Source organism: Cricetulus griseus, chromosome 7 (assembly GCF_003668045.3).
Source record: "Cricetulus griseus strain 17A/GY chromosome 7, alternate assembly CriGri-PICRH-1.0, whole genome shotgun sequence".
In the NCBI taxonomy this organism is placed as follows: domain Eukaryota; kingdom Metazoa; phylum Chordata; class Mammalia; order Rodentia; family Cricetidae; genus Cricetulus; species Cricetulus griseus.
Genome location: NC_048600.1, coordinates 47623375 through 47640567, shown reverse-complemented (window position 1 = coordinate 47640567; position 17193 = coordinate 47623375). Strand labels below are relative to the sequence as shown.

Below are 17193 nucleotides of genomic sequence, written 5' to 3'. Positions count from 1 at the left end.
CACCTGTCCATGGTAACAGGGCTTCCTGGCTATACTACAGACACACCTTACTCTCCCCAGCTTTCTAGCCACAGCCTGACCTAGATAGAGAAGACTCCAGAATGAAGATGGTTGTTCTGCACTCCCAGGCACACAAGTGGAAGTTCCAGGGTCACTCACACAGGCTCCAAGCCCAGGCCTCTCTTTCCAAGGCAGCCTTGGAAAGAGGCAGGAAATCTGTCTGCCTTTGAGTCTGCTGGGCCAGAGAGGAGAGGCCTCCACAGGGGACCTGCATTCCTAGCTGATGTGTGTACAAGGGAAATAAATGCCCAGCCAAGAGCATGTTCTCAGCAGATGTTACTGACTCCCTGTTGGAGGGGTGGGGAAAGCTCTGCCTCTAATGGACACAGTACTAGGCATCTCCCATGGGCAGACAGAGGCTGTCTTTAGAGGAAGGCTTCTTTACTGGTCTCCCTGTCAGCAAAGCCCCTTGCAATCTCCACAGTGCCTCTTTGTCTTCAGCCCAGTAGGAAAGATAACTGATGAGTAAAATACTCACTGGCCATGTGAGCCGGTGGTCTTGTACCCACACCTTCCTGAAAGTGCTTTCATATGTAAGATGGGGAGATGGCTGAGCCAGTACAGTGCCTGCCACACAAACACAAGGACCCAAGGTCAGATCTCCAGACGCAAGCTAAAGGCCAGGCATGGCAGCACAGGCTTGTAACCCCAGCCTCAGGTGGCTGGAGACAGGCAGATCCCTGAAGCTCACTGGCCAGCCAGTCAAGCTCAATGGATGTGCTTTCAGGTTCACTGAGAAACTTCATTTCAAAAAATAAAGTGATTAAAAGAAGAAAAAGACTTGAGTGGGTATCTCAAGCCTTTAATCTCAGTACAGAGGAGGCAGAGGCAGGCAGATCTCTGAGTTCAAGGCCAGCCTGGTCTATACAGCAGTTACAGATCAGCCAGGGCTACGCGGTGAGACCCTGTCTAGGAAAGAAAGAAAGAGAGGGGGGAGGGAGAGAGAAAAGAAGAGAGGGAGGGAAGGAAAGAGGAAGTAGGTGCTACTCTCTGATGGTCTTTTCTCTCCATTTAATTTTATGTTGGCTTGTAACCAACATATATTGCTTTTATTATATTTTGGTATGTTCCTTGTATCCCTGATCTCTCCAAGACCTTTATCATGAAGGGGTTAGGGTTAGGGATTTTGTCAAAGGCTTTTTCAGATGAGATGGTCTGATGGTCTCTTCTGTTCCTGTCCTGGTTCTGAACATCTGAAGTATGTCCTGGGGATGAAGAAATTCTCAGTGCCTCTTCCCTCTAAAACATATATTCCTTAACTAAAAACTTGCCAAGGGTTAAGATAAAAGGCAATTAAATACAGGTACTATTTACTAGAGATGTTGGCCTCACTCTCCTGCCATGGGAGCAGAAGGACTGAAATGTCTTTGTTTGTTTTGAGATAGTATCTCCTGCCATAGCCCTGTCTGGCTTGGAACTCAGTTTATATATAAGTATATATATAAGACTAACTTGCAGCAATATTCCTGTGTCTCCCTCCTGAGTTCTAGGATTACAGGCACATGCCACCAAGTCCATCTGAAGAAGTGTGTGTGTGTGTGTGTGTGTGTGTGTGTGTGTGTGTGTGTGTATGGGTGGGTGGCAGGGGATGATTTTGGACATATGTGTGGTGTGCATGCACATGTGTGCATTTGGAGGCCACAGTACCATCTTGGGCATTGTTCCTCAGGGGCTGTCCACCTCATTTATTGAGACACCATCTCTCCCTGGGACCTGAGGCTCGGACGAGGCTAGTTGGCCGGATATCAGCTTGCCTCCTCCTCCCCAGCAATGGATTGCCACGGTAGGCATTTAATGTGGAGATCTGAACTAAATCCTCATGCTTGTATGGCAGGCACTTTACTGACTGAGCCTCTCTTCAGCCCTTAGTTGAAAAAGTTTTGAGAAGCCCCCGTTTCTTGGAAGAATTTGCTTTTATAAACAAACCTTCTTTCACTAGCCAGGAGGGCCAGTAGCCCTTGTGACCATCACTTTTTTCCTGAGCATGCTGGGTGGAGTCTAGTTTGGACTGACAGTGCACCCAGCCAGTAGAACACACCTGGAGAGCATGCCTGCCAATTGCTTGTGGCCTAGTGATGGACTGCTTGGCTCTCTCTTTCCTGCCTCATTTTCCCTTCTGAGCCTGGTGACGGGGCTTGGCCTCAAGCAGCCCACCAAAGCTTTCTCTGAAATCTGTAGTTTTATCTTAAAATTTTAGGTCAGCCTTGTATTCTGCTGCAAGACATATTGTTCTTTGTTTTCATATGGTGATGTGTGAAATAACTCACTGATTAAGTTGCCCAACTCTAGTCTCCACTCTAGTTCCTATTGTCTATTTAGGGGTGTGGAGGAAACTGCAGGAGGAGCTTCATGTCTGTCTATCTATCTGTCCTGCCACACAGTTGATGTGTGTCACTGGGGAGCCAGTTCTATTCCAAAGTAAACCTGGGTGGCCTGGCATTTCTGCCCAGGACTTGCCCAGGCTCCTGTGTCTCCCTCTGCCCTGTAGAGAGGGAACCACAGAAAGGAGGGAGGTCCCTCAAAGAGTTTCCAGCTGGGGAGTCTGCATGTTCTTTCCCAGGCTTACATGGCTAAGCAAGGGTCAGGAAAAACTTCCCAGTGAGAATGGTGACATTCTTTCCTTTTTCTTTTTACAGCTTTAGAGAAGGAACTTAGTGCCACATGTGCACCAGGCAAGCAACCTATCACTGAAAAGATTCAAGCGTGATTTCATGCCAAAGTGTTATGTTTGTGCCAAATGAGAGTAAAATGCATGCCATCTTACCAAAGCTTCCCCAACATTTCCATTAGAGTAAGATGAGTCTCACAGTACACCATATCTAGAAAGACAGACTCCAAGCACCTGCCCCACTAAGGCTCCATCTGTCAGTGTGTATAGGGAGACAACTGCAGCAAAGATGAGGGGCCTAATATATGCACACATATATATGTGAATACACACACACACACACACACACACACACACACAATATATATATATATATATAGGAGATAAGTAGCAACATCAATGCTGTTAATGTTGTTGTTAAGGTACACTCTTAGTTGAGTGCTGTGCAGTATCTCCTAAAGGTGGTCATATTTTTAAAAAATACTTATGTGTATGTTTTTTTTAAGATTTTACTTATTTATTATCTATACAACATTCTGTGTACATCTGCACACCAGAAAAGGGTACCAGATCTCATAACAGATGGTTGTGAGCCACCATGTGGTTGCTGGGAATTGAACTCAGGACCTCTGGAAGAGCAGTCGGCGCTCTTAACCTCTGAGCCATCTCTCCAGCCCCCGTATTTTTTTTTTTTTGCCTGCACATATTTCTGCACACCATGTTTGTGCCCGGTGCTCTGGGAAGCCAGAAGATGGAGTTTCAGAAGATTGTTAGTGGCTGTCTGGGTGCTGGAATCCAAACTCAAGTCTTCTGAAGACCAGCTAGTGCTCCTGTAATCCCAGCACTTTGGGATGGAAAGAGGCAGACCTTAAGAGCTCATTGGCTCTGGCTTAGCCAAAATGAGTGAGCTCCTGTATCAATGAGAGGCACTGTCTCAAAAAAATAAGATAGAGAGGGACAGAGGAAGATACCTGACGTTGTCCTCTGGCCTCTGCACAAGTGCACCTAGAAGTATACATCCCATCAGCATATGGAATCACCATTGATCCAATAATTGTAAATGAAAGCAAAGACCTCAGCAGGTATTGGCCCACTTTTAAAAATGAAACTTTAGAGCCAGGCAGTGGTGGCTCATGCCTGTAGTCCCAGTACTCAGGAAGCAGAGGCAGGAGGATCTCTGTGAGTTTGAGGCCAGCCTGGTCTACAGAGGGAGTTCCAGGACAGCCATCGCTACCCAAAGAAACCCTGTCTCAGAAAACAAAAACAAAATCTTTATTCCATGCACATGAGCACTCATTTGTGTGCCATAGTGCCCATGTGAATGTCAGAGGGCAATTTTGGTTCTCTCCTTCCACTTTCTGTGGGTTCCAGGGATCGAACTCATGAGGTCACCTCACCAGGCTTATGTGTCAAGCTCTTTTACCTGCTGAGCCATCTTGCTAGTTTGCTTTTTAAAGACTTATTTTGTTTTTATAATTTATATTTGCGTGTGTCTGTGCAGGTCTCAGTGGATGCCAGGGGCAGGAGATCCTCTAGAGTCACAGGGATTATGAGCTGCCCAACTTGGTTGCTGGGAATTGACCTTGTATCCTCTGCAAGAAACCCTTGGCAATCAGCCTGCCTTGGCTGCCTCAGCCTCCTGCATGCTGGGGTGACAGGTGTGAGTCATGTACCTGGCTTCACACTAGTATCCATATCGGCATTATTCGCAATGGCCAAAAGTCAGAAGCAACCTGATAAGTGGCTAAAGAAAGTGGTAACTGAGACATAAAGTGTTATTATTTAGCCCTAAAAGGGAAAGGAATTCTGATGTTTACTACAGACTGACAGACCATGAGGACACTGTTAAGTAAAACAAGCCAGTCACAAAAGGACGGCCGTATGACTCTAATTATGTGAGGTACCCAGAGAGTCAGTACTTAGAGACAGAAGGTAGAATGGGAGTTGGGACCCTGGGGAGGAAAGAACAGAGAATTGTATTAATGGGTATGGAATTCCAGTTGCATGAACAAGTTCTGTGGACAGATGCTGATGGCTGTGTTAACAATGCGCATAATGCCACTGAGTTGCACTGGAACAAGCCAACATGGTAATTTTTTTTTTTTTTTCGAGACAGGGTTTCTCTGTGGCTTTGGAGGCTGTCCTGGAACTAGCTTTTGTAGACCAGACTGGTCTCGAACTCACAGAGATATGCCTGCCTCTGCCTCCCGAAGGCTGAGATTAAAGGCATGCGCCACCAATGCCCGGCTCAACATGGTAAATTTTTAAAAAAAGTTTTTATTACCTTTTTATTTACTTATTTTGTGTGTGCGTGCATGTGTGTGTGATGTGCATGTGTTTCTGTGGGTACATGCTTAAGCCAGGGTGCATGGATGGAGGTCAGAGGAAAACTTGCATTTGTATTACTCAACTCTCTCCTTCTACCATGTGGGTCTAGCCTGGAACTTAGGTCACTGGGGTTGCTGTAAGCACCTTTACCCACTGAGCTATATCCTTTTCAAAGTGATCACACTGCCTTAATTGGTGTTGTATAGATAGGCCTAATAACATTTTGCTTTATTTAGTTATTTATATTTTTGTTTTTATATTCCATCCAAAGTTTCCTCTCCCTCTCCTCATCCCAGCTCCTCCCCCTAACTCCTTGCCACATCCACTTTTCCTCCACTGTTCAGATACAGGCGGGTATCCCACAGATATCAGCCAGCACAGCATATCAAGTTGCAGTGAGACTAGGTACCTCCTCTTCTATTAAGGCAGGACAAGGCAATCTGGTACAACGTGGTAAATTACACATGACTGTGTAATGTGCCACCGTAAACCCAAGGAAGGGGCTGTAGCAAGTGCATGCTCACAGCAGCCTGAGTGCAGCCCAGTCCAGCTCTCCAGGATCATTAGGTCACTACCCACTCTCAAGGCAAGTGTTTTCAATCCTCTAGAACCTGCTCTGAGGAACTTCTGCAGGGCTCTCCAAGTGAGCATTTGGAGGGTTCTGGAAAAAAAAATCTGTGAATCTGTTTGTTTGTTTTTTTCTAAATAGAAGCCCTGACCCCCGATCCTGTCCATATTGCTCTGTGGGGGCAGGACATGAGCATGAAGGCTGGTGGCTTCAGATAGGGACACAGGTGCTACAGGATACTATGACATTGTAAATGATTAGCACAGGCCCTGAAGCAGCAGAGTTTGTTCTGTGTAGCATTTAAAAATGTCTCATGAACAACAAGACTCTCATCAAATACATTTTGGAAACACTGGGTTAAGTTTCATCAGGCATTTGTGCACCTTTCTCCTTATCTTCCATTGCCAGTGCATCTATGTGCCCAGGGGACATGGAAGGGTCCTCATTTAAGTTTAACCAAATAGAATTGGCCACAGAACACTTTCTCAGGTCATGCTGGGATGTAGATATTCCATAAACACACTTTGTATACTTATATTTTATGAAAAAAGATAAGATGGAAGGACCACAAACACTAGGTCAGAGGGTGGCAAATGTTCTTGGGTTTTCTCCCGAGACTTTGCCTTGGTTCTGCCTTTGAGAAACTAATAAATCTCTCTTGTGAACAGAGAACCTGGGTGTCCTGTACCCAACGATGGCTACATGCTTTTCCTACTCCTGTACCCCTGCTCACCAGAAAGCAGTGCCAGCAGGAGCAATACACCCTGGACCTGTGACGTTTCCAATCTTCAGGCACAACTAAGATACCCTGCAACTATAAGGTGGCTTTCCCTTGTGTTTTTATGTTTGCTTGTTTGTTTCGTTTTTGAGGCAGAGTTTCTCTGTGTTTTTCTGGCTGTCCTGGAACTTGCTTTGTAGACCAGGCTGGCCTTGAACTCACAGAGATATGCATTCCTCTGCCTCCCGAGTGCTGGGATTAAAGGTATGCACCACCACCATCAGGCTGTTTTTTGTTTTGTTTTCTTTCCCCCCCCCCCACATCATATTTAAAAGACCGAAGGTGTGTCAAGGCCCAGGGACTGTTTCTGGGCAAGGCCCAGGCAGCTTGCATTCATTTCTGTTCTTCAGATGCAATGACCTCAGGTCCAGATATCGGGGCATGAAGCCATGCATCTCCTTCAGCCAAATGAAACCCACAAGCACTCCACATTCACAATGAAGCTTGAAACCAGTCAAGCATTTTTTTTTATTGTAAAAAAGAAAAGTCTAATGGTATACAGTCTCTACATGCTATAGCTAGGTGTTCACCCCCTGCCCCCTTACATTAAACACTCATGGGAAACAAAAGCCAACCCCAGGATCTGTCAGTCAGCCTAGAGGGTGTGAGAAGGGCTGAGAACCCAGGGGTCCCCAGAACCATCTGTGGGCAGACACACACAATGGGCCATGCTGCTCAGAGCCCACTGTTCCTAGAGGGATGCCAGAAGCAACTAGCTCCTCAATGGTCCCGAAACAGGAGCCGTGTATGGCTAAGGTGACCGTGGTTTATCACATTCCCCCAGTAAGAGAGGCGCTACTAATAATTACAGGGCACAAAGGCATTGCAGGCATAATATGGATACCTCCATTGCATTAGAATTGCTTATTGCTGTAGTAAGCCTGGTGGGGCACCTTTGCTCTTAAAAGCATAGAAATGAGAGTGAAGGCCATTGGCGATGGCACCAGGTCTGGTCTTTTGAAGGATGAAAGCCCTCGTTCTGATTAGCTTACTGTGGATAAGATGGAGACGAGAAGGAAGATGGAACACTCACATATGAGGGGCTTGGTACCTCAACTAGATAGCACCGGAGACCAGGCATCACTCCCCGGAGCAGGAAGGACTGGCCTGTGGGAAGTTTGTTCAGAAGGAGGTCCATGAGCAGGTGAGGAGTATGAACCATTGTCTTGACTCTGTAGCTCTGCTTGGGGTCAGGTCAGTCCAGCTGCTGGAACCCTAGCAAGTTACGAGCTATTCTTCCAAGCAAAGGCAAGGCCTCAGTCCTTGATGCAAATTCATTTCCTACCCATTCAGCCCACACCCCTCTGACTTCAGGGAATCTTTGGTCTGTGGTAGGATATGGCTGTCTGTAGTATACAGAAAAAACCCTGAAGGACAGTTTAGACAGCCAGTGAAAGGGCCGAATAGAATTGTCACACTATTCAAAGAAATGGCAAGGCTTCCCAAGGTGCAGACTATGTCAGCACTGAAGAGCTCAATGGAAGGACAGGAGCTAAGCCATTAATGGTCTTGTTTATGTGATGCTGGGATGGAGCAGGAGCCCCATGAATGCTGGCCAGCGCTTTCCTGCTGCACTGCACCTCTAGTTGGCAGCTTTGAGAGGGTAGAGGTGGTTTCTTTCTCCCATTCAGAACACATATTTGGTGATAAACACTGGACTGTTCTTAAGTCTTGGGGAAATCTGGCACCTATCCTTTACCAAGGCACACATGCCCCCTGCTTTCCACCCACTACCCGAGTCCCTAGTGGGTTCAAAACAGTATAATGTCAAGAACTGTGCCATAGAAATCTACTCTATGGAGAAGCCTGGTAGCAGAGGTTAAAAAAGACTGAATGCCTGGCATGGCTCTAGCCATTTCCTGGCAGGATATGAAGTAGCTGGAGCTCAAACCTCCCCTGGCCTCCATCTGGGGCCATGAATGGACAAGAGTGACTCTGGCCAGAAAATATAAGCAAAGTCTCATTTTACCAAGTGGCCGTTTTCAAGTCCAGGTCTCCAGAGGTCAGGGCACTACACTTGCTCTCAGGCTGAAACAATGTAGCCAGAGAGCAGGGCCATGTGGCCCATGACCAATGTTTGGCAGGTGGTTGTGGAGGCAACACCTAAATTCAGAAACTGGGTCACCAGACTGTCTGCAAGGACTCTACATATTTTTCTGCTGGTGACCAGTATCTGGACAAGTCTGGATGTGCCACCATGCTCTTAACTTTGACTTAACTTTCTCATTCATTACATATTGGGGCTGATCTTTGTCATCTCACGGGGATGACGTGAAGACTAGTTAAGGGGGTGGTGGCAGGTTTGTGTTGGTGATCTGACTTGTGATTGGCCTAGACATTGCTTCCATGGTCTTGGAAGTTTTCCAAGGCAGGGATGGAGGGGAATCTGGCATAGGCTCCATCCCAGAGGACTGGTCACAGCCCTGGATGTTGAAAAGCTAAGCCCCAGGCACAGGAAGCTGGGTGAGTCGATGGCTCCGAGGATTTACTCACTTCAGTTGACCAGAGCAATGATGACCACTATGGCTGATGGAGCTTGCCACAGAATCTTCAGGCTGTGTGTGTGACCCAAGAAAAGGACAGTGAACAAGAATGCACCTTGCACACCTACACTTCACATTAGCACAAGGAGAGGGCAAAAGGCAAATTCTAGTACCTGTTGCAAAGTGGGGACTTGCAAACTACTGGAAAGTTTACAGAGAGCCAAATGCAAATAAGAAAAACAAAACAAAACAAAACCCCAAAAACCCTTTGCTTCTTCAAAGACCTGTAAAACAGCTTCATGAAAGCTATTCAAGTGAAGGTGTCAAAACTCAAAAGGAGACAAAAACTATGAAGTTTCCTGCACAGTGGGAGTGTGTGTAGCCTTGAAGAAATGCTAAGACTCTCTCAGCCTTCCCTCTCTCTAACTACTGCTTTCTCCTGAGGCATTGGGTACAGACTAAGCAGGAATGTCCCTCAGGAGGTATCTCATACCCTGGCCCAGTACTCCGGGGGTGGGGCTGAGCAGAGGAAGAGAGTTGTGGTACCACCATGGGTTAGAGGAAAGCAACCAGAGCCAGGGGAACACAGAGCAGGGGCTGGGAAAGGGTGGGTGTGCAGAAGAGATCTGCTTGCACAAAATCTTTGGCACTGCAGGTAAGATGCAAACATCTTGGAAAAGGGTCTTTGTGGTTCCCAAAGCACAGGTTAAAAAAAAAAGGAGTGTGTGTGTTTGTATGTGAGGGACGGGGGGGGGCGATTTCTGGGGTGGGCATAGAGCAAAGACAGGGTCTTTGGGATGGGATTCTGTCCTCTCAACCCCACCCCTCTTTTCCAGGAAACCTGTTCATAGGTACAAGTTGCTCTGGGCTAGGGGCTAGAAATCTGAGTCCTGATTTTAGCCCTGCAATAGCTAAGCAGACCTCCTGAGGTCTCAGTTAAGTCTATTAGTCAAAATAGGGAAGGGCTGCCCTGGGCTTCTAAGGAGAGATCATGCTAAAAAAGTAAACTGCTTTACAGGAAGCCACACCTGCTGGGGGGCAAAAGTCTTGGCTACTGCAGGGTCTTGGCTACCATTGCTCTGCTTAGTTTGTCACCGACCCATCTGTTGGTCCTTAGCTACAAGAGAGAGCCCCCTTTCAAACCACCAAGGGATACTGCCTCAGCTTTCAGTATTCCCCTTCTGTACACGGGGAACCAACCTACAAGCTCTGTGCCAGCTACTAAGGATCCAGGGTATGCCCTGCCCTGGAGAAGCAGCTACAAGTCTAGGGCAGTCACTCACTACTGTTCCCTTGTTCATACCACAAGGAAGCCCCCAGGCCACCTGCCCTGATACCCAGTAAACCCCTATCTCTTCCCCCACTGGCTTGTTCCTTTCTGGGAGAAGAATATGGATACTGGAATCAGGCAGGCTTGGACTCGAACTTCCTCCCTTCTCTTCCTAGCTAGTGTGTCCTGGAGCCTATAGAGCCCAAACTTCCTCATCTAGAAAATGGGTATTTTAGAATAGTGGGGGCTGGCTGAAGGTTTGGGTATGAAGGCAAAAGGCCAAGGTCAGTTTGGCACCTACTGGGCAAAGAAGCATCCATAGGCCAAGCGCCTTGTGAAGGGTCCTTATTTAAACAAACTTGGGAACTCTTGTTTTAGGGACTGGGGAGGAATTGTAATTTGAAAGCCCTGGATGGACCAGAGGCAGCAACAGTGAAGTGAAGCATGCTCCTTGAGGACTGATCATGGTCCAAGGCAGACAGACAGGAGGCAGGATGACCAAGTGACTCTCCAGGACCTCTTCAGGGCAGCTGCATCTGGTCAGGACTAAGAAACAGAAAGCCCGGAAGCTGATTCCTTGAGGACACAGTTCTTCCAGGCATTCTGGGAACAGTGAACAAAGCCACTACGGGGATTCTATAAACATGGAGAAGTTAGATCGAGTTGTCACAAGCTGTGCGAGCTGTCCCTCTATGACACATCTGAGCACTGAGGTGCAGTCTGGAAGCTTTCCAGGTGACAGGTCTCAGTTCTGGCGGTCTGAGAGTGTCACTGTCCTGTTCCTGGGTGACAATACCATTGACTAGGAGAATAGATGCTACTATAGAGGGATGCTGATATGATTTCCACCTAGCAAAGGCTGTGGCTATTGAGCCTTCTGGGGATGCCACAATAGGAGAATCAGACCCCAGGCAACAGGACATCCCTGCACCAAGCATTCCTCACCCAGGAAGGGAGGAAGACACAGCATCCAATGGCCTCCTTCCTTGAAACTATGTGGAGACTGATAAATTAAGATGTGTATTAAATATGTGAGGGAGGCTGGCCGGGAGAGCAGGGGTCTCTGGGCAGGGTGGGGAAGCTAAGGTTTCTTCCGGAGGTAGTTGGAAGGAATCCAGCCTTCCCAGGAAGGAGCCCCGCTCAGGACCTGGCAGAACCACCAGCCACTACTGCTCTTTTCCCGAACTTCAAACACTGTCCCTTCCTGGAAGCTGCTGGTATCTTCATCTCCTTCGAAGTTGGCCACGGCCACGTACAGTGAGTCCTTTGGGCCATCAGCATTGAGGAAGGAGGCTGCTTTCTCTCTGTTTTCTCCCACCTTGCCAGCTATGCGTGGCCCAGACCCACCTTTGCCTCGAATGTCATCTTGACCCACTGAAGAGTTGGAGAGGAAGGGTTTGGCTTTCGGAGGGACAAGGAGGGCCCGGCCTGGAGCAGGAACAGCCCTGCTTTCATTGGATTCACGCTGTTGCCCTCTGACCTCTGGGAGGGGCCTGCATGACAACGGTGATGAGGTTTTCTTGGGGGGTGGGGGTCTCCGGGGTGGGACCACAGGTCTTTGTTGGGTGGCTTCTTGGACAGGCATAGGCAAATTCTTGGGCCCAGGGTCTGTGGTCTTGGCTGGCCTGGGAGGGGCTCTGCAGGGTGACTCCTTTGGACTCAGGCCATCCTGTCTGCCAGACCTGTCCTGACTACGGCCAGGTCCCTCCACTGGAAGGAAGCTTCGGGTGAGGGCTGTGTCATGGCCTCCAGCAGCATGGTGGCTCTCGCCATCCAATAAGGCTTTTTCCTGGGACTTGGCAGGTCTGAGTTTGCTCCTGAGGTTATGTATGTCCACTTGATTTTCACTCTGAGCTGGCTCTGTCTTGGGGGAAGGAGTTGGTTTGGGCCTAACCTGAGGTCTAGACTTCAAGAACGGATTCTGGGCAGTGGCTTCCACCTTCTCTTCGGGCAGCTCGGCTTTGGACCTGGAGATGGGACGGAGGTTGGGCTTCTTCACTTCCTTGGCCAGCACCTTGTGACCACACTCTAGCCCCATGTCGTTTTTCAGCAGGAACAACTTGCTTTTGTCAGGTTTGGGCTCTGGCTTCCTACTGTCTCGGGCCGGTGGGGCATGCTTGGCTGGAATCATTGGCAAAATCATGCCAGGAGGCTTGGGGGAGGAGCCCCTGAGCGGCTCCATCTTCTGTCTCTCCCTCTCCAGCAGCTCCTCTTCGGACTTGATGATGGACTCTTTGCGTGGAGGGAGGCTGGGCTTCTCCTCCTGTGTAGGGTCTGAGATCTCCTCATAGCCTGCTGATGCAGACAGGTCTGAAGATGCCTTTCCCCCTTTCCAGTCTTTGGACCACAGCACCCCAGAGTCCATAGCACCATGTGGTGCCTCAGGCAAGGGTCTGGACGGCCCTGTTGCTTCTGGACCCAGATTGTTCTCCATTGCAGGTGCATCCCCAAGCCGAAGCTGAGTCATCTCATGGGGCAGGGGAGCCAGGAAGTTGGGCCTTGAGGCACTGCTGGTCTTCTTGTACTTGTCAATGAAGGTTGCTGGGGCCCATCCCTCCTTATCTTCCATCTGAATGTACCACCAACCACTTAAGCTCTTCTCAATCACCTAGGAGGGGGACAGGAAAAGCACTTAGTAGGTCTGATGCCACACCCCAGGCAGGGTCCTCAATTTATGAAAGAGCCTACATGAAACAGGTACCCTGGAAGCTGTATTCTGACCCTGCTAATTCTCCCACTCTCTATGCTAGACCAGTATGGCGGTGTGAATGAGAATGACCCCCATAGGCTCTTCATGTCTGAATACCTGCTCCCCAGTTGGTGGAACTGTTTGGGAAAGACTAAGAGATGTGGCCTTGTTGGAGGAAGTGTGTCATTGCAGGCGGACTTTCAGGTTTCAAAAGATTTGTTCCATTCTCTCTCTCTCTCTCTCTCTCTCTCTCTCTCTCTCTCTCTGTCTCTGTCTCTCTCTTTGCCTCTTGCTTGGGGATCAAGAAGTGAGCTCTTAGCTGTTCCTGCTGCTACACCTTTGCTTTGCCATCATGGACTCTTAAAAAACCTCTGAAACTACAGGACTGATCCAGACCCCTGAACATGGATGTCAATGAGGAGGCCTCCGAACTCTAGGGGGCCCCTGGTAGTGGATTAGTATTTTTCCCTGGTGTAAGAAGGCACTTTGAGAGCCCATTCCACGTGAAGGGATGCACTCTCAGCCTGGACACATGGGGGAGGGCCTAGGCCCAGCCCAGGATGGTGTGGTGGACTTTGGGGAGCTCCCGTCAAGGGTCCTACCCTGCCTGGGGAGTGGAGGGTGGATAAGGCAAGGGGGTGTTGGCTGGGGGGGAGGGGTAGGAGGGAGGGGTGGGAGACGGAGAGGGAGAGGGAGAAGGGATTGACATGTGAAACAAGGTTGTTCCTAATTTGAACTAATAAAAAAAATTAAAAAAAGAAAACCCTGTGAAACTGTAACCCCAGCTAAATGCTTTGTAAATTGGCTTGGTCAGGGTGTTCTGTCACAGCAAGAGAAAAAGCAACACAACCCTCTATGGACACTGTATCAGGACTCACTGAAGGTGGGTTCTTGTCCAGATTGGATTTTGAGATGGGGGTATTGCTACATTGCCCAGTCTAGCTTCCAATTCCTGGCTCAAGCCATCTTCCTGCCTTAGCTACCTGAATAACTGGGGTAAAGGTGCACACTGCCATATCTATCAGGTTCATGTCCACTTTTGGATTGTGATGGGAACCCTTTTAAAGATGTGTCTGACAGTAACTCAGAAGGCACCTCTGGGGTACTTACTGACATTCACCCTCTGCACCCTGGGTTTTAATTCCTTTTCCCTTGTATGAGGTGGGAAGCTACAGGGTCAACTTGGGAGGACTAGGCCACCAACACCACCTGCTGCAATGCCAAACAAGGCAAAAGCCACAGAGAGGGAAAACTACCCTTGATCCTTGATCCTGGCTTCTTTGGCCGAACACTAGAAGATTGGCTGGTGTTTACAGCAGCTGTGCCATATGAAAATTGACAATCCTTAAACACAGGAATTACACTTATGTCTATGATATGCTATGCTAACATCCAGGGGAACAGAGGCTGATGGAATAATGCAAGTTTCATCTCTTCTCTCCATCTCTCTCTCATGCCCATACCCACTGGATTGATTGATGGTGAGTAGAAATGGCGATGTCATTTAAGATATGATGTTTCCTGTGTCTTTTTGATCCAGTATCATCTGAGTGAATTTTTGGAGATGAATGGCACACAAACTACACTATGGGCTGAAGTGTGCCCCAAAATCCCTATGTGGCATTTACCTTCAGCACTCCAAATGTACTTGCATCTGGATAGGGTCTTTGAAGGGGTAACCAGGTGGAAATGGGTCATAAGAGCAGCCTTTAGTTTACTAAACTGGTGCCTTCAAAGGAAGAGATTTGGAAACACAGAGTAAGGGATGGCACGTGAGGCCACAACACGAAGGTGGCTATGGGTAGATCAAGGAAAGAAGTCCCAGGAGATACCAATCCTGCCACACCTTCATCTTGGACTTCAGCTCCAGCACCACAAGAAGGTAAATCACTGTGTTTAATTAGTCTGTCTGAGGTATTTTGGTGTATGGCAGGCCTAAGAGAACCAGCACCAGCGATTCCCCAGCAGGTTCTGTACACAGGAAACCTGATGCTCATGGCCCTCCTAAGATCCAGGGACCATCATTTCACTCTACAAATGCAGAGAGCTGTGGACTGGAGAGAGGGTTCTGGAGAGAGTGAATGGTGGAGGGGAGAGTGGAGGGCAGGCAGTTGGGCTCTGAGGACTGCCAGACCCTGCCTCTTAGGAAGAGCCAAGCCTGGCCCGAGAAACTGCTCTACAAGTCATAAGGCCTGAGGGCTGGCAGGAGGGATAGCAGCCATGGACTCAGCACTGGGAGGCCAACTCTGGGGCCTGCAGTCTTGGGTTTTAGCTCAGAGCTATGCCATTTGAATGATGCCAGCAACATCAACAGCAAACTCAATGGCAAGATTACTAATGCCTGAACAAGCAAAAGTGCACTATCTTTGTGAAAGCATGCGAGTGTACTTGGTAGGTGTTACGTTAGCAAATCAGAGGGTAGGTCTCCAAGAAAAGGATGCACTGGACAGGTAGGACATAGTGAGTCTAGCGGGACTGACAAACGGGTGACCAGCATGCTATTATACTCAGTAGTACTGGATATGGTTAATGTCACTGCTGTACACACAGCCTTCATTAGCCTTCAACTCCATCACTAAGACGGTGTGAGGGAAGGAAAGTAGGATAATAATGAAGAGAAGATGCCGGTGTGGCTCTATTACACTGACACTCAAGGGAAAAGAGAGTGGCAGAAACTCTGGCCATTTGGATTTTTGTTTCCTGTTGAGACAGGGTCTCTATACAGCCTGTCCTGGAACTTTCTATGAAAACAAGGCTGGCTCTAGCTCATAGAGGTTGGACTCCTTTTGCTTCTTGAGTGCAGGGATTAAAGGCGTGTGTACCTATGCCTGCCTCCTACTTGGAGTCTCAATCATGTTCTTGTTGGTAGACAGAGCCATGTATTATGATGAAAGAAACAAATGCAAGGTCACAAGAATGAAAGGGAACAACCTGGGCTTTAAAACCAGACAGATCTCAATTCAAGTCCTTGCTCCACCACTTACTAACTGTACCCCAAGATGAGCATTTACCCACCCTGAATTGTATCTGTAAGACAAGCTGCTATCAATTTCCCAGGCCTCCTGTCAAGCTTAGTTCTCAAGAAGGTAAGGCACCAAGGAAGTGCCTACACCAACAGCACACTTACCATTGCCGCCCCACTGCCATCTCAAAACATGTTTGAAATATAAATAGAGCAGACACTGAGCTCAGTCTCACTGTAGCCTGATTTCCAGGAACCTCTGGATGCATTAATGAGTGTGGAGGCCTGAGATTATATAGATGCGAACCAGAAAGCAAAAGAGGATAAAAGAAAATGGTATATAGAACTCATCACAGGAAAAAAACAACTGTTTAAGCCTCAAGCTTTAGTAGCAATCATTCGCTCAAAAATCTACCGGTGGGATCTGTCAACATCGTGGGACTGTAAAACAAAAAAGTCTCAAGGTGGGTGGTGGCTATGATTTTGTTAAAGAATGCTTGACATGATGGGCATGGTAGCACATGCCTTTCATCCTGGTTCTTGGGAAGCAGAATTAGGAATTATGAGTTCTAGACCAGCCTGGTGTCCATAGTGAGTTCCAGGTCAGCTGGGGCTAAAGTGGGGAGTGGGGGTGGGGGTGGGGGAAGAGTGCTGGAGTTTGTTGCTGGACCAGCTTGATCAAGAATAGAGGAGAAAGGTCAAAAGAGAAAAAGAGCAGCAACACCTTCATTAATGCCCTCTTTCAGTGCAGATGGGTTGCCTAGATCCTGAGGATCCCTGGTAGACGTTTTAACATTCTGAGCTGTGGTGGCAGCACCAACTGCTCAACACCCTGTACTAGCAGAAACTACAGGAGATACATTGCCAAAGGATCTCTAACTTTCACAAACTGAATCAAACCCAGGGTCTGTGTGTGCACACCAAGCCTATGCTCTACCACAAAGCTATGCCCCTAGCCCTTAAAAGCTGTGTCTTAAAACCACGGTGGTTTTCAGTTCTCTGGGGAAGAAGCCTTTCATAGACTACAGTATGGGCTTCTGGTTTCAAGGTGGAATGGACAGTTGTCTTCTCTTTATGCAGCACATTCAAGGAAAGAAAGTTGTGGGGCTGCAGCCCTGATCATAGGGGGAGGTGGGAGGGGTGGATTAAAGTCTAGAAGAATCCTCAGGTGAGCCCTCACAATTTCTCAGTGGGCACAGAGTTCTGCAAAGGATAGAAGACAGGGTGGCACTGAGGGAGGTGGGGACAAGAGCCAGCACATGACTGGGTGGGAGTAACTAGGATGTCACCACACAAGCAGCTAGCCTGGCTGGCCTCTGTCCTAGGTCCTGTTCTTGTATGGGAGATTGTAAGTGGCATCTGTGACCCCCTGAAGGCTGGGGTTACAGAGCTGTGACACTGCTCAGTGGCTGGCTCAGAAGTCTCTAGAAGCCGATCAACCTCTTTT

At 48.3% G+C, this 17193-nt stretch overlaps 1 protein-coding gene across 1 annotated transcript in view; it reads right to left on the bottom strand.

Moving 5' to 3' along the window:
- Positions 1–6786: 6786 nt before the first annotated feature.
- The window catches only part of Sh3pxd2b (SH3 and PX domains 2B), an 83279-nt gene continuing 72872 nt past the window's right edge, over positions 6787–17193 (bottom strand). Inside the window, exon 13 of the mRNA XM_027425192.1 lies at positions 6787–12703. Within this exon, the coding sequence (XP_027280993.1) occupies positions 11177–12703 (1527 nt within the window). The 3' untranslated portion in view covers positions 6787–11176. The remainder of the gene's footprint in view (positions 12704–17193) is intronic.